The following is a 15220-nucleotide window of genomic DNA, read 5'->3' as shown; positions in this document are numbered from 1 at the left end:
TACGAGCTGGACGGGTTGGATGGACGGGCATCCCCCATCCAAGAGGCGTCTTTTGGAGCTCTGTGGCACCCAAAGGGACAAAGACAGACCAAGTGATCCCCTATCAGATTGGCGCCCACCGTGGGGCCCGAGCGGCCCAAACCCCCTTGAGCCCTTAGCTCTCAACGAGAGGGGGTCACCTGATAGGGCCAACTTAGTCCCACATTGGTTGAAGAGTGGGGGAGCCAAGGGCTCATAAGCCTCCCTTACCTTTAGAGACGCCTTTCACAACCCGTGCCTCCCTTACGGGCTGGACGGGCATCCCCCATCCAAGAGGCACCTTTTAGAGCTCTGTGGTTCCGAATGGGCAAAACCCCTATCAGTTAGCAAATGGTGTCCAATTAAATATGTTTCAAATTTATTTCGGATAGAGTGCCTTGTATGCAGTTTAATGATAATATATAAAAAATAAATAAATTTATTGAATAATAATAATATTTGAGAATTTAGCCAAAATGCCATTCATTAGATATTACATTTTTTTTTGGGGTTTCTGTTTAATTTTCTCAACTGATTATTTGGTTTGTGCATCGAATACAGAGGAGTACTATGATACCATCAAGCATCAACTTATCATAATGGAATTGACTTGATAGATCTTTTTCTATTCAACTTTACACAAGGAAAGATCTATGCTCATGATTTTGGCCATAATGTTACATTTAACAATTTGTAATCTAACACAATTAATCATCTTTTTTCTCAATACAAACCATGGTTGAAATAGTCATAGTCCTGTGCATTAAACGCATAAAAGATTTGATCTTGTGCCATGGTTAATAATACATTACTATGGTTATTCCTCTGGGTCTTCTCAACTCTGATCCTGATGCCTGCAGATGAGCAACGACTGTTAAGCAGGTCTTATGTTAATCTAAAACGCCAGTTGCATTTAACATTTGATGTCACAGAACAAAGGATGGTCCCATGTAGTTGGTAATATATTGTTTCACATCCTTAGGTCATCTAGGTCTCTGCTATGACAAGGATGGTCGTCACACAATAGCTCCCCAGTACATACAAATATCATGTGGTAAAAGGGACACCAACCTCATATGAGAACTTTGGCAAATCTTATCGTTGTACCAAAGGAATAAAAGAGAACCAGGGAAGTCGGATGAGCCACTGTTAAAAGAATACGATATCAAACTGCAACTAATCTGCATCCGATCATTAGATATCAAGGGGCGAAACGCTACCAACATGTACACAATCACACACTCCGAGAAGCAACAAACAATATAGTAAATGCAGTATTCAGTTAATCTTGCTTGCATCTAAAATGGAGAAGCTGATCCATCAGACATATTCCACCATCTTGCTTTGTAGGACAGGAGGAAACTAGATCGACCAGAAGGTGAATTCTATTAAAATGGAGCACTTTCACCATGTGCTGCTACCTGCGTCTTCCAACTATGTGTAGTAGTGGCAACTTGTGAAATGATCCTCAGGCCTACACCCTGCAAAGCTACATCATGTTAATTGCAACTAAAATAAACCATAATGTTACTTTCGGCTTGCCTGACTTCTCATTGTAGAACAAAGTCCAGCACAAAATGCACATTTGTAACCCTTAAGTTGCGTTTATGCAGTTTCGACACACATTCGGTTCACTAGCCTCTGAAATCTATGAAAAAGGAAGAACACTCTAAAACCATTTGCTGAGAATATACACGGTAATGATATCACAATTACTTGTTAACTCATCCTTAATAATATGAATTTATCAGACTTTATATGAAATCTGATCAAAGAGGGGGGGCTGGCCCAGCTTCGGACAAGTCCAATGAGTTTGGATTTGGGAATACCTGGCAAAAGAGAGTCCAATGTCATGATATAATCATGCAGCTCTTTATCCAGTCTTCTGACCAATGGACACCTTAACCATTTTTATCCCTACCAAAGGAGAGGAGAACATACTGCAAAAAGCCCCCTTAAAAGAGAAAACTATTTCTTTTGGAAATGCCCAACAAAAGAAAGTCCAATGTCATGAATGAAAGCTGTCGCTTCTTTCTCTGTTTAGTCCACTCATTATGGACTCACCTTACTCCGTTGTATCCCTGCTGAAAAGAAAAGAGAACAAATTGCAACAAAAATGCAAATAAATTATGTGATACCCCAACTTACTCCTACATTGAAAGCGAGCAGATAATTATGAGGGTATCTATAACTCGAGGGGTCTGCTTTCACTAACTTTTGCTTAAACATTTTGAACCATGTAGTTTCAAGCCTATCAATTTAAAAGGTCAATTCTCCCATTGGATTGACACATTGTATCGAAGCAAACTTGGTATTAGGCATAGTGAGAGGCCCAAATAGGAATGAACGAGGCTGAAGATGCATCATAATATGGAATCACCATTTGTGTAGTCTCATACTCTAATAATGTGAATTTGGACTATGTCCTTAAGTGGAGAAGATTGAGATACCTCAATTTGATCCCACATTGAAACGTGGGAGAATGATTATGAAAGTAAATAGAGATTGATAACTACCACTAGTTTGGGCTTAAACATTTTACATCATATGGTTTCATATTTATCAAGTTAATGAGTTAGTTTGACCATTGGGCCGGATCAAGATGAATTTATTAATCTGATGTATACAAACATCATAACTTGGCACTAGGGCTAATGAAGGACAGCAGTCCCGACCATGCAAGGGAGACATTGAGAAGGCAGATCAACCTAATTCAGAGAAATTGGAAATCTTTGGTTTTTCTGTGTGTTGCTGTATGCAGATCCAATAGGATACAACCAAAGAGGTTTACCAAGATTAATTACAAAAGGAAAAAAAATTGTTTCTTTCATGTAATTTCATATAGTTGTCTCTTTCTAATCTCACATCTATTCCCAGTTCCAATACAGGATTCCAGATGAAAAAAATTCAATTTCACAAACAAAGGTGAGGCTTGTAATGCAATTGAAAGAAGCCCTATTACTGTGAATCTGTCAGAGAACTGAAGATGTCAAAAAAGGACTTGGAAGTGAACATAAAATAATCAATTCTGCTTGATCCATTGCGACAAAGATGTACAGCGACCCTAATTAAGACTGCATCTAACATATTCATAAGAAAGAGACAGCAGAAGAAAAGCCTAAACCGTCCAATTATCAGAAACTCTTAAATGATTTATTATAGCATCGTCTTTTACAATATATACTAGAAACACCATATATGCAAAGTTGTGCTTATCTGTGCAACCTTTATTAACATTTTACAAGCTAGCTTCACACCAAATATGCAAACTTGTGCTTATCTTGTTAATCTAATAGGCTAATTCGAAGAATTTGCATAAACTGATCCACATCTGATTATGCAAAATGCAAAGGTGATCGCAGAACTAAATATTGAATTAATCAAATATGCCTTGAACTTCTGCCTCCAAATAACCACTGTTAGATATGTTCCGCTTATTGTTGAAATTGTAACATCAACACCACATGCGCTGAACCCACTAGCTTAAATGCATTTATCCATAAACAATCCAAAAGTACACTAATCCACCAAAACCCCCATCAAATCTATGTCTACCTACTCAATTGATTTCATCACTCAATTTTCATGACTTCATCCAAATGCTTCAATAAAGGTCATAAAGAAGCAAAGAGAAGATAGTAAACTCACTCAGGGTAGAAGCTTCCCTGCTCGGAAAACTGCAAACTTGGATGCTTCGGAGTACGAGTACGGTACTCCATTCTCCTTCAAGAACCTCTCCAGCAACTCCTTGGTCCTCTCTGGGTCGATTGTCTCACATTCTAGCTCGTAACTAGTCCCGAAATCATACTGCGTCTCATCAAGCTCGAGCATCAACCCCTCATTCCACCCGTAGACCGCCCTAACATTCCGGAAGCCCCCCAGGCACACGAAGGATCCCATCTTTCCCTCCGACCCGAACTCCTCGACCACCCTCCTCATGATCCGAGAGGATCCGGCCAAGTCGGCGAGCCGCCACGGCTCGGCGGCGCAGGCGCGGCCGAGGGCCGAATCGATGTCCTCCTCGTCCTCCTCGACGCGGCTGACGCCGCCGGCCAGGCGGGCCTTGGCCTTGAGGGAGATCACGCAGCGGGAGTCCGCGTCGTAGAAGCGGATACGGAGGACGGTGAAGCGGGAGGAGAGCTCGCCGGCGGCGCCGTCGAAGAAGAGGTTCTCCTGGAGGTGGGTGCGGAGGTGGTGGGGAACGAGGGCGTCGGAGAGTCGCTGGTGGGCGCCCGCGTCGGGGAGGCGGAGTTTGACCTCAACCTCCATCGGGGCTAAGGCTGGTTGAGGCCGATGCGCTGGGCCTTGGCGGCGGCGTCGAGGGGGGAGGGGTCGAGGTACTTGTGGAGGGGATTAGGGTTAGGGTTAGGGTTGGGACGGGGATTGGAGGATCGCTGGCGGACGGCTTCTTCGATCTCTGCTTTGTCCTCCGCTTTCACTTCGATCCTGCTCGGCTTCCTCCTCAGCATCCTCCTCCCTCTCGATCAGTCGTTTTAGTTCCTTTCTGGTTCGCTGCCGACCACAATCCAAAGATATAATGCGTTTGTATACACATGATGAACAATCTGCCATAGTCACATAATATATATATGCATATGATCTGTTACATATGATGGTGAGGACATATATGTTACATATATATGATTTGTTATATATATATGTTACCGGGTAGTGGTTCGGTCCAGCCCAACCCGTAATTAGTCGTCCACGAACCCGATAGTGACTTGAGTCCGGTCTCTAACCGTCCACCGACCCTTTCGCTCCGCTTCGAGTTGATCGCCCGCCTACATAAGCAGACTGCCACCAGGTCATAGTGTCTTCTCTCTGTCCGCTCTATATAAAACATGCCCTATCCAGATAAAGAAAGGGTGGGAACCCTCCCCGTCCATCAAACTCCATCGCATTCTTGCTCTCCCTCCGCTCGAAGGTAAGGCCCTGCTTGAATCCGTTCCCATCCGGTCGATCCCCTGCTGTATCTTGGATTCTTGATCGATTGAATCGCTTTGATCCCGTTGCGATTCCTCCGGATGCAGGTTTTCCCGATCTACTACCGGGCTTCACCTCCGATGCCACCATGTTCCTTCCGAGGCCGTTGCCACGGCCTCCGACCTCGTCGTGGTTGCCAACCCCGCCATCGTCCAGGTGGCGATCCAGGCCACCGTCGACTTGATCTTGCTCAGCCCAATCCAGGTTCGTTTCTCCTCCTCCCCTCCCCCCTCGTCATTTCGTTTGGACTCGATATCAGTCGTCAGATCTCGGTTGCACGGTTGTTCAACGTAGATCTAGGTTTATTCCTGCGATTAGCCTTATGCTTGCCTAATTCTTGCAATATGGTTTGGAAACCTGGCGGGATGAATATGGGCTGTAGCTTAAACGGAATAGGTTGGGCCGGATTTCATATGGTTTTAAGTCGATCCTCCGCTCATCGCTATGGCTCTTTGAACCACTCGCTGCAAGCCGCGTATAAAGCAAAAACTAGATTAAGTATTCTTTGATCAACTTTATGATGCACAGAAAGAAAAATATTCAAATTGGGTTCAGATTAAAACAAAAAATTAGTCGGACTTGGATTTTTCTAAATACCAATCATTATTATTACTGAATAACAATGATAGTGAATTTATTTTTTTTCAGATGTTATATTAATCCAATCCATTCAAATTGAATTTAAAATGATTTGGATAGAAAAGTATGTACTTAGATTAAGTTGAGAACCTTTTTAGTTTGATTTGAGATGGTCTCGAATCACATTTGAATTCGGTACATAGTCCATTTCGAATCAGTAATGTATGAGGTGCACGTGATGTGTTTAGGGATAAAACCTCGATTCGCTTTATAACTTCCCGTCGCACATAAATGGACGGCCAGTTTCAGCTCGTCACGAAGGGCCTTCAAGAAGGGAAGGAGATCCCACTCGAAATTAAGAACACTATTCCTCGAAGACACACCTTTCTCTGAGGAAGAAGCCGAAAGCTTGCCGGATATTACTCCTATTCCTCGTCAGGCCGGTGGGACCCACGCGGCGATGAACGGGTGCGGACGCGGCGATGGATCGTCTGGTGGATAAGCATTGATTCGCCACGCGATTGACCGTACCCGCCGGACCGCCCGCCAGACTTGGTAGGAATTTAGTCTCTGGCCCACTGGTGGGCCCAGACGATGAGCTGCATATGGGAATGCCACAAACGCCGATTAGGTAAGCGTATGCATTTTATATCTTAAAAAAATATAAATTAAAAATTTCCTTATCTAAGAAGAGGGCTAATTATAATATTATCATAATAATTAATTATTTTTAATATTCGAATATCTACTTATATTAGCATCCCTATAATTATGAAAGTAAAATATTTAGATTTATTTCTCATAACATCGTTAATTTTATCAATTTTATAACGATATCGTTAGGGTCGCGGATAGTTATTGTGGATGAAGAGAGTAATGGTAAGCGATGATGGCTGTTTTGCATTTGCATCGATGTCGTCATCGGTGCAGTTTACAGATATAGAGCGACGTTAGTCAACATCTCTATCGGTGGTCTTTCGTCCTATCATATGGTAATTGCATTGATGTGACACAAATATAAAGTGACTCTTATTTCTTTATTATTTCCTAAGCAAAATGCTCTTCCTTCATCATGTCTTCCTAAATCTGGAAATTGCTTATCCATTCTCATTAGACCAGACCTTTATTTGCAAGTTCTATATATGGTGCTATCAAAATATTTTCTTAAATGATCTTATTTAGATACCAAAGTGACATGGATAATCCTGACACCTTCCCGTTCCTCTTGCCACATAAACGACACATAAGGCAAAAGGTCTCGAGCCACCTACTTCTTATGGTCGCCAATAAGAGGTCATGTCGCTTCACTTGGATTCCCAAAATGAGTACCCAAGACCTATTCCTCATCAATCTCGTAGTTGAAAAGATAAACTTGGCTCTGCATTACTGGTCGATGACATGACTCGGCTTCACTAATCTTTCATTCCAAATGAACGATGATAAGACCGTATCCTGCCTGACCCAAATAAGTAAGAAAGTCATACCAAAGGCACCATCTCGTTAGTGATAAGACGTTGTCCCTATGAATATATGCTAGTAAGCCATCTGCATTAAATGTCTCCGTTACGTCGGGTTAAGGGAGCATTAACGAAGAATCATCAACTCTGCCTAATGCCCAAGTATAAAAGCTAAGCCCTAAGCCAAACCAGGACGAGCAGAAAAAAGAAACTCTTTACTCTCTTGATTATTCTAGTGTCTTCCTCTCTCTTCAACGGAGAAATCGAGCTGGGATGCTCTTGACACATATCAGTTGTGTAGGATCCTCGATGCCATCCGAAAATTCGGCTAGGAAGCAATTCGATAGCTAGGAGAACCCAGTTCTTCCCACCCGGCTTCACCGCCCCAAGGTCTGAATACTCCCAACAGATCTCTTCCCTAGTGGGCTCTTCGCAGCGGACGACCATATTGCCGTATGTGTACAGCATAGTATACCGTATGTTGTCCACGATGTCAGATCCATCTGACGACCGTATGCGTACAGCATAGTATACCACATGTTGTCCACGATGTCAGATCCATCCGACGTGTATTTGGACGCTTCCATTTCAGCCAATGCAGTGGAGCTCATCGCGTTGACAAACCATCAAATAATAGATCGTTTTTGATAATTTCCATGATGACTAGGTATATTAGTGTACCCCTTCTAGTCTTGTAAACCTAACCAACATCGTAGCAACGAAACTGGACGCCCAGTAATAAAAAAACCATTAATTGCTGTCGATAGAAGAACCATAATGTGTCTGTGCAACAAACGATCCTCACAAGTTCGTAATTATTTTACCCACTGGGATGAGAGGATCATTAAGTCTCTCTTTTTGTTTGTTTTTGTTCTAATTAAGTATGGATTCGTGAACGAAACTCTTACTATTACCTTGTACCGGTGATGATTATTATTTTTTTTTTTGCCTGAATATTTTAAATGGACCTCATATTGCGACCATCCAATGATGTCGATGAGGTGGATAAGACAATGGAGGCGGGGAAACATGCATTTGCCCTGCCGTAAATATCAGCGTATCTAGGAAGGCGACATATTTTCCGGGTTTGGCGTGGCCGTATATTTTGCGGCGAAGAGCAGTTCATAAATGCTTGCACCGGCTCACGCAGACGGTAGTCTGTCTCCGGATGTGTGACTGTGAGCTGATCGATGGTGTGGATCTCGGAAAGGATGCACCGGCGGGATATGCCACCGCATTCCCGGGTCGTCTGATAGATATCTTTTGACCCTTGTGAAGCTTCCACTAATCCGTTACCTTCCCACATCAAGCATGGTTGCTCCCTGATCTCTGCATTCCCCTATCCGGGCAATGATGCGGCCTCCCCCTTTTCGACCCCCATCGGCCTCAAGTTATAGTTCGACCTAAACCAAAGCGAAGCAAGCGGCGGTGCTGATGGCAACAGACAGAGGAACGCAGTCGACCGCGTGTAGAGCAAATTCAACGATGGAAGACTTCTTCGGGTGCAAAATGATGTAGGCTCCGCTCTTCCGTTTCTTCTTCTTCCTTGCTCTCTTCTTGTTTCCGTGGCAAGCTGCAGCAACGGAGGGCAAGAGGACAACGTTCATGTTTCTGGTGGATACCAGGATGAGGCCCTCCCCTTTCCCCTCCGACCGCCATTGGTACTTCTCTCTTCTTTCCTCTACCTCTTCTCGTCTCCTCCACCACTACCAGTCTCTCCTGCACGGCTTCTCCACCTCCCTCACTCCTTCCCAGGCGAGAGCTATCGGCGGCCACCGGGGTGTCGTCGCCGTCAGTCCCGACTCCCTCCTCCGCCCCCACACCACTCGATCCCCCTCCTTCCTCGACCTCGACCTTCCCGGCTCCCACCTCTCCGCCCTCTCCCACCGCGGCTCCGCCGCCGTCATCGGATTCATCGACACCGGCATATGGCCGGAGCGACTTCTCCGATCGCGTTCTCGACCCGCCTCCACGCCGCTGGCGCGCGGAGTGCGAGGAGGGCCCGGGTTTCAACCGCTCCCACTGCAACCGCAAGTATCCGCCCTATCCTTCTCCGACGGCTACGCGGCCACGTTCGACGTCGGCTGGCAGGACGAATCTCAGCTCGACTTCTTAAGGTGCGACCCAAACCTCCCATTGTTTTATCTCATTTTTTTTATCTTCTGTAGTAGCCTCGTGATTTTAATTTTTATATGAATGAATCAACATTTCTTGAAGAAAAAAGTGCCTGACGACTCATTGGGTATGGCCTCTTCGGCTCAGATTGCTGTTCGTGAGCCGTCGATGGAAGCGTCGGGCCTACCTCGGTCCGATCATCATGATAGCACCGACCAGCATTATGATCACGGAGGCCGGATCGACAGTCGTCGCCACCACCAGCGTCACCATCGCTGCAGCTGCGCGGCTGGTTCTGGATCTCCTTCGGAGGATGGGGAGGAGGGAAGCGGGCGTTCGCGTCAGGAAGCGATGGCGTCCGGCGCACGGACTTCGCATCTCTTTCTGATTTGATCAACACGCGCGCGACGGACGACAATGAGAAGCGGGAGAGAATTGGACGGTTTTGGAGCGACCCACAGTAAAAGCTTTCCTCTTCCATGTTCAAATGCTACGCTGCGTGTGGGCTTGGCATTCCAACGAAGTACATGAATGCATTGCATGCATGAATTGGCATGAACTATAAATTTGATGGGGCAAAGCACATCATGTACACGAATGCATTGCATGCATGAACTATAAAATTGATTGGGCAAATTCCAGATTTAAGCATTTCCTGGTAGTTCACCAATGAGCGTTAGTTGATTGTGTACTTCGATTCAGATGTCTATAACAGGATCTGAACTATCGTGATGTTTAGTGTTCAATCAAACAGGTTCGATGTGAGTGGGTCTTATATTTTTTGCAGCGCAGGCGTCGCAGCCGCCTCCTCCCACCTCATCGGCCGTAGGATGGTTGACTTGAAGAGTAGGAGGGGAAGGGAGAGGAATAGGCGGTTTGTGATGACGAGTGCGGGCCTTCTTGGTACCCCAGTTAGTCTGTCAGTGAGGAGGGATAAGATGCTAGGCGATTTGTGACAAAATGTGCGAGGCTTCTTGGTGCCCCAGCTAGGCATGCCGGCGAAGAGGGATAAGTTGCTGCGGGAATCGTCGGAGAGGTCACACAGAATGGCAGCCACCTTGAGTTCCTCGCCGGTCTGCGGCTCATTCAGCTGTGACATCTCCTGCAGTTGGCGGAGGCTGGCGGAGATGGGAAGTGCAAGACGGAGCAAGCCTGTGGTGGCCCTTTATTGAGTTTGGCTGCAGTTGCATCGTCAACCCAGAATTCCCTTTCCCTCCGGTCACCCGTCTTTCTACTTCCACTTTAGTTATCAACGAACATTAATACCCTTCTCGTCACCTGTCCTTTTTCTTATACTTGTTACGCACACGGCCACGTCGCGGGGTGGTTGGTTTAATAAGTCGATCCCCACTTAGGTTTCTCGACTTCTATAGTTATAGTCAATGTCACGATCTTATGTAATAAACATATGATTTGATCTTTTCGATATTTAAGTTAGTAACCGAAGATAGATAACAAATTGGTCTCCTGTCCCATAGAGACTAATATTTATACCGACAGTGATGATCCGAGAGTACGATGACTAATAATGATCGTCGATACCTCCCGTGACACGATCATGCGGACATCCGACCCATACATCCTTTGCGATACTAGTCGACACGTCTGGATTCTTGTAACGCAGCATCGATTCGTCTAGCTTGTGCGATGCGAAGTCGGGTGGAAGGGCATCACTTGCCATGTCAGCTTCCACGATGGCTATTAGCTTACGACTCGTGATTGGTGCTGGAATATTCTCTATTATAATTAAGAGACTTAGCGAACCAAGAAACAGTTAAAAAACTCTTAATACTTATCATGCTTAATCTATGCAGTTGAAAAACTGTAAAACTTGGAGCTAACCAACAAACAGTTGAAAAACAGTTAAACAGTAATGGTATTGCAAATGGAGAACCGGTTATCGTTAGATAAACTATGCAGAATTTAATGCTTAAATGAAGAACATTTTTTTCATTTACGAATCACAAACATCTGGAACATATTATTCGAGCAACATCGAGCAAACACTTACTGGACAGGATAAGAAAAACACTTTCAGATTGCTAGCTATCTCTCGGATCATATGTGATTGCAGTCTATTAATATCTGGGATACAAAGGCGTCTTGACATATAACCATGGCTACATTTTGGTTATAGAAATCTACTAATTTCCCAAGCATACATCCTCGACAGCTCATATGTGATTCCAGTCTACCATCTAAATATGTCGGGCTTTGGTCAAACTAAAATAGTCCACCATTGTGGCAGATCTTTTATGGGCATACAGCAAGCCGGTAGGAGCGTTGTTGATCCATATTTCTTTCTAATATTACCTGTCTAGTTCTAATATTACTAGACAGGTGGACGCGCTCGCCGGTGGCCACCTCCCAGCGGTGGTCCAGGTCGTCCTCCTCGACGATGCTCCGGTGGTGTTTCAGCAGGCGCACCGCCCCGTTCGCGAAACGCTTTCGGCAAGAAGAGCCAAATCAAGAGACACCGTGCTTGCACGAGTCGAAAAGAACAAGGTGAAGAAAGAGGAATTGGCGATCAATGGGAGGGGAACTGACGGCGACGGAAGGGCCGGGGTTCTATCCGGGTATGGCGAGGAAGGCAGAGACGGAACCGACGGAGGCCGGGTCGACAGTGGTCGCCACCAGCGTCACCATCACAGCAGCTGCGCGGCTGGGTCTAGATCTCCTGCGGAGGATCGGGAGGAGGGAAGCGGGCGTTCTTAGCAGCAACCGATAGCGTCCGACGCACGGACTTCGCATCTCTTACTGACTTGATCAAGACGCGTGCGACGGACGAGATTGAGAAGCGGGACAGAATGGACGGTTCTGGAGCGACCCGTAATAAAGCTTTCCTCTTCCATGTTCAAACGCTACGCTGCGTGTCGACTTGGCATTCCAGCAGGTACATGCATGCATGAACTGTAAAATTGATTGGGCAAATTCCAGATTTAAGCCTTTCCTGGTCGTTCAGCAATGAGCGTTAGTTGATCGTGTACTTCGATTCAGATGTCTATAACCGGATCTGAACTATCGTGATGTTTAGTGTTCAATCAAACAGGTTCGATGTGAGTGGGGCTCAAGAATGTGACTGTGGGATCCTGCATTTATGGTTTTCCTTTCTCTTTTACTTTTGATTACTCTGTTATCAGTAGCAATGTTTCAGTCTTCTGTTGACACTCCATCAGGATACTTGAGATTGAATATAACTGGGTTATTTGAAGCGTTTCTCACTTTGTCATATAGATTTGTGCATTTAGCATCAAGCTTGTTATACACAGACAACTAATAAAAATTTGATAATGGCAGGTTATGATTCACTATGCTTACAATTGGGTTGTTCATTTGACATGTATATTTCTTTCTGACAATCTACCTTCGTCTGTGATCGGGTGGGACTTCATGTTATCGTGGTGTTCTTCCTTTTACTTCTCTTTTCATATGGATAGATTTTATCTTTGTTTAATTAGGCATTCATGTGATTATTACACGTTGCACTGTGAAGACGTGGAAAGAAGTTTGGCTATGGGAAACTTGGGAAGGAGCCAACTGTTGAGACAAGCTTTCTGAACTGATAGGAATGTTACATATGTGTAGTTGAATTTGCTGTGTTTTTTTCTTTCAGCAGCTGAAAAGAAACTTTGTTTTACTGATTGCTTAGCTTATGACTTTGGGTTTGTGCCAACGATGATTTTTCAGGGAGAGAGAAGCAGACGAACAAGCAGAACGAGAACGATTACGACGTCAATGGCTACATGAGCAGGAATTCATTAAAAGTATTCAGAAACTTATACTGCCATGTAGTTTCTGCTCATGTAGTCACTAGTTAGTGATCATGTAGTCAGGGGGCTGGGGGAGCGCGGCGCCGCAGTCATCTCCTCCTCCCCTCGTCGGCCGTCGGATGGTTGACTTAAAGAGTGGGAGGGGGAGGGAGAGTGAGTAGGCGGTTTGTGACGGCGAGTGCGGGGCTTCTTGGTGCCCCAGCTAGGCATGCCGGCGAGGAGGGATAAGTTGCTGCGGGAATCGTTGGAGAGGTCACACAGAATGGCAGCCACCTTGAGTTCCTCGTCGGTCGGTGGCTCATTCGGCTGTGACATCTCCTGCAGTCGGCGGAGGCTGGAGGAGATGGGAACTGCAAGCCGGAGAAAAGCTCTGGTGGGACTTTATAGAGTTGCTTCCTATGGTGGGACTTAAATAGAGTTTGGCAGTTCCTCGTCAACGTGACGTAATGCCATTCATATATGAACGCAATGGCAGTTTTACTTGTAAATCGTGGCAGCTGCTTGACTTTTAATACCATTCCCGTCCAGTTTTAGTGGATTGGAAAATTTAGTGCCTTCCCAAAAAGTTTGTCCGGATGTTGCATGATGTCATCGTGAGATCAATTGACTCGTGTGTCATGCAAAGTGATTGTCCGGAATAAGATTCCTCGGATACTAAAATATGTCTCGAGAAGTTATTTCCAACTTGGTACATGGGCAAAACCAAGCACTTGAAAATTACAAGATTAGTGCCAAACCACTATTAATTAGCACCATGGCCTCCTGGTGTGGACGAGGAACTCCCCGTCCCGTGCGTCATGATTATTCACTACCAATATTTGCTTTAGTTGTGCACGAGCGACCCTAAATTTCGAAACTATTACTGATTTCTGGGAAGGAAAAAAAGATCCAGTGACGAGAACAAGCGGGCAAAGAAGCCAGCAAGCTTATTTGTGGTGAGGACCAAGGTTCGACAACAATTGCAAGAGGTACAGTAGAACGCGAGAGGAGTTAAAGACCAGTGGATTTACGACATAGGAACATTTTCCTAAGGCAATTATAATAGTCCCTTCTGGTGTTATTGTCGTTTTTATCTTTTCATTTTATTGTTTTTGTTGTGTTGCCAAAATTATCCTTTGGACTAGCTGTAACACGTTTCTTTCTAATATTATTACTATTGATATAAATATAATGAAAACTATACAATCCTAAAATTAAAATATACTAGTGTATCAAATAAGACGACAGGATTTTCCCTGTACATCATATTTTTGACATCCTTATAAAAATCTATAACATTTAACCGAAAAAAAAAAATCAAAATATAACATGTCCAAAATTATTCTATACGAAATGTTCGTAGATCGTCGTTCATATATACACCGATATGAGCTTATACATACTCACACTCTATTTGTCTAAGTATAAGAGTATAAAAAATTCAATATAATTAATTATTAAAACTTACAGCATAACTAAGTAGTGCGCCTCATGTCTTTAAAGATATAAATAAGTTACAGGACTCATGGCTTAGGCTTGATGCCATAGCCTTTATAATGTCACATTTTCATTTACATTATTACTATCACATTTTTATTTACGTTATTACTATCGATATAATTACAACAGAAAATAAATAATCTTAAAAGTAAATCATACAAATTACTAAACAAAATAACAAGTTTCTCCTGTACATAATGATTTTGAATCCCCAGCCGCATTAAGACTAATGTCGAGGGAGATTTTTTGACCTAGTCTTTCTTATGTTCAAGTTAGTGATCGAGATTTTTCAGAGCGAGTATAAGTTTTTCTTAGAAAGAGAGTTCTCTAGCATTGTGCTAAGAGGGTTTTTATACCAAGTCCAGGGGAGGTAGTCCCTACCCGGGTTTTCCCGACTCATATGGCTTAGGCATTTTGCATAATGCCACAATCGTAATGGATATCTCTTTGCACGGGTTAGGTTTTTCGACCTACACACCTCGAGCACATTTTGTTTTACCTCCACCATAATAAGTTTCTTTTCACCTGAGTTGAGTTTTCCTAACTCACACATATCGGGCATATTTCGCTCTACACCTCCATCGTAGCGAGTTTCTTTTTATGCAGGTCAGGTTTTCCTGACTCACATGTCTCAAGCACATTTTGTCCTGTGCTCCCGTCGTAACGGATATCTCTTTGCATGGATCAGGTTTTCTCGACTCACACACCTCGAGCACACTTTGCCTTGCCCCTGCCATAGTGGGTTTCTCTTCGTGTGAGTTAAGTTTTTCGGACCCACACACCTCAGACACATTTCACCCTGCACCCCCATCGTAG

The 15220-nt window shown here is 44.3% G+C and overlaps 1 protein-coding gene and 1 long non-coding RNA gene across 5 annotated transcripts; one reads left to right on the top strand and one right to left on the bottom strand.

Annotated features, from left to right (window-relative positions):
• Positions 1–1183: 1183 nt before the first annotated feature.
• LOC135586484 (triphosphate tunnel metalloenzyme 3-like) lies at positions 1184–4576 on the bottom strand. Of its 4 annotated transcripts, XR_010496565.1 has the most exons (3): positions 3667–4576; positions 1848–2102; positions 1184–1499 (listed from the first exon to the last, which is right to left on the bottom strand). XR_010496565.1 is itself a non-coding variant. In XM_065151140.1 (2 exons), exon 1 carries the CDS (start codon positions 4285–4287, stop codon positions 3667–3669), a length of 621 nt encoding a protein of 206 aa, XP_065007212.1. In that variant the 5' UTR covers positions 4288–4576; the 3' UTR covers positions 1184–1499. The 4 variants fall into 4 exon arrangements, 3 of the variants coding, with proteins under 3 accessions (XP_065007212.1, XP_065007267.1, XP_065007319.1); XM_065151140.1 differs by lacking the exon at positions 1848–2102; XM_065151195.1 differs by lacking the exon at positions 1184–1499 and having other exon boundaries at positions 1534–2102.
• A 138-nt stretch (positions 4577–4714) lies between these two features.
• LOC135680291 (uncharacterized) lies at positions 4715–9123 on the top strand. Its single transcript, XR_010515433.1, has 3 exons — positions 4715–4945; positions 5052–5208; positions 5832–9123. It is a non-coding gene; the product is annotated as an uncharacterized LOC135680291 (long non-coding RNA).
• Positions 9124–15220: the final 6097 nt, after the last annotated feature.

This window comes from Musa acuminata, chromosome BXJ1-1 (assembly GCF_036884655.1).
Source record: "Musa acuminata AAA Group cultivar baxijiao chromosome BXJ1-1, Cavendish_Baxijiao_AAA, whole genome shotgun sequence".
Classification (NCBI taxonomy): Eukaryota; Viridiplantae; Streptophyta; class Magnoliopsida; order Zingiberales; family Musaceae; genus Musa; species Musa acuminata.
Note: the sequence above shows the minus strand (reverse complement) of the source record. Positions and strands in the feature narration are given on the sequence as shown.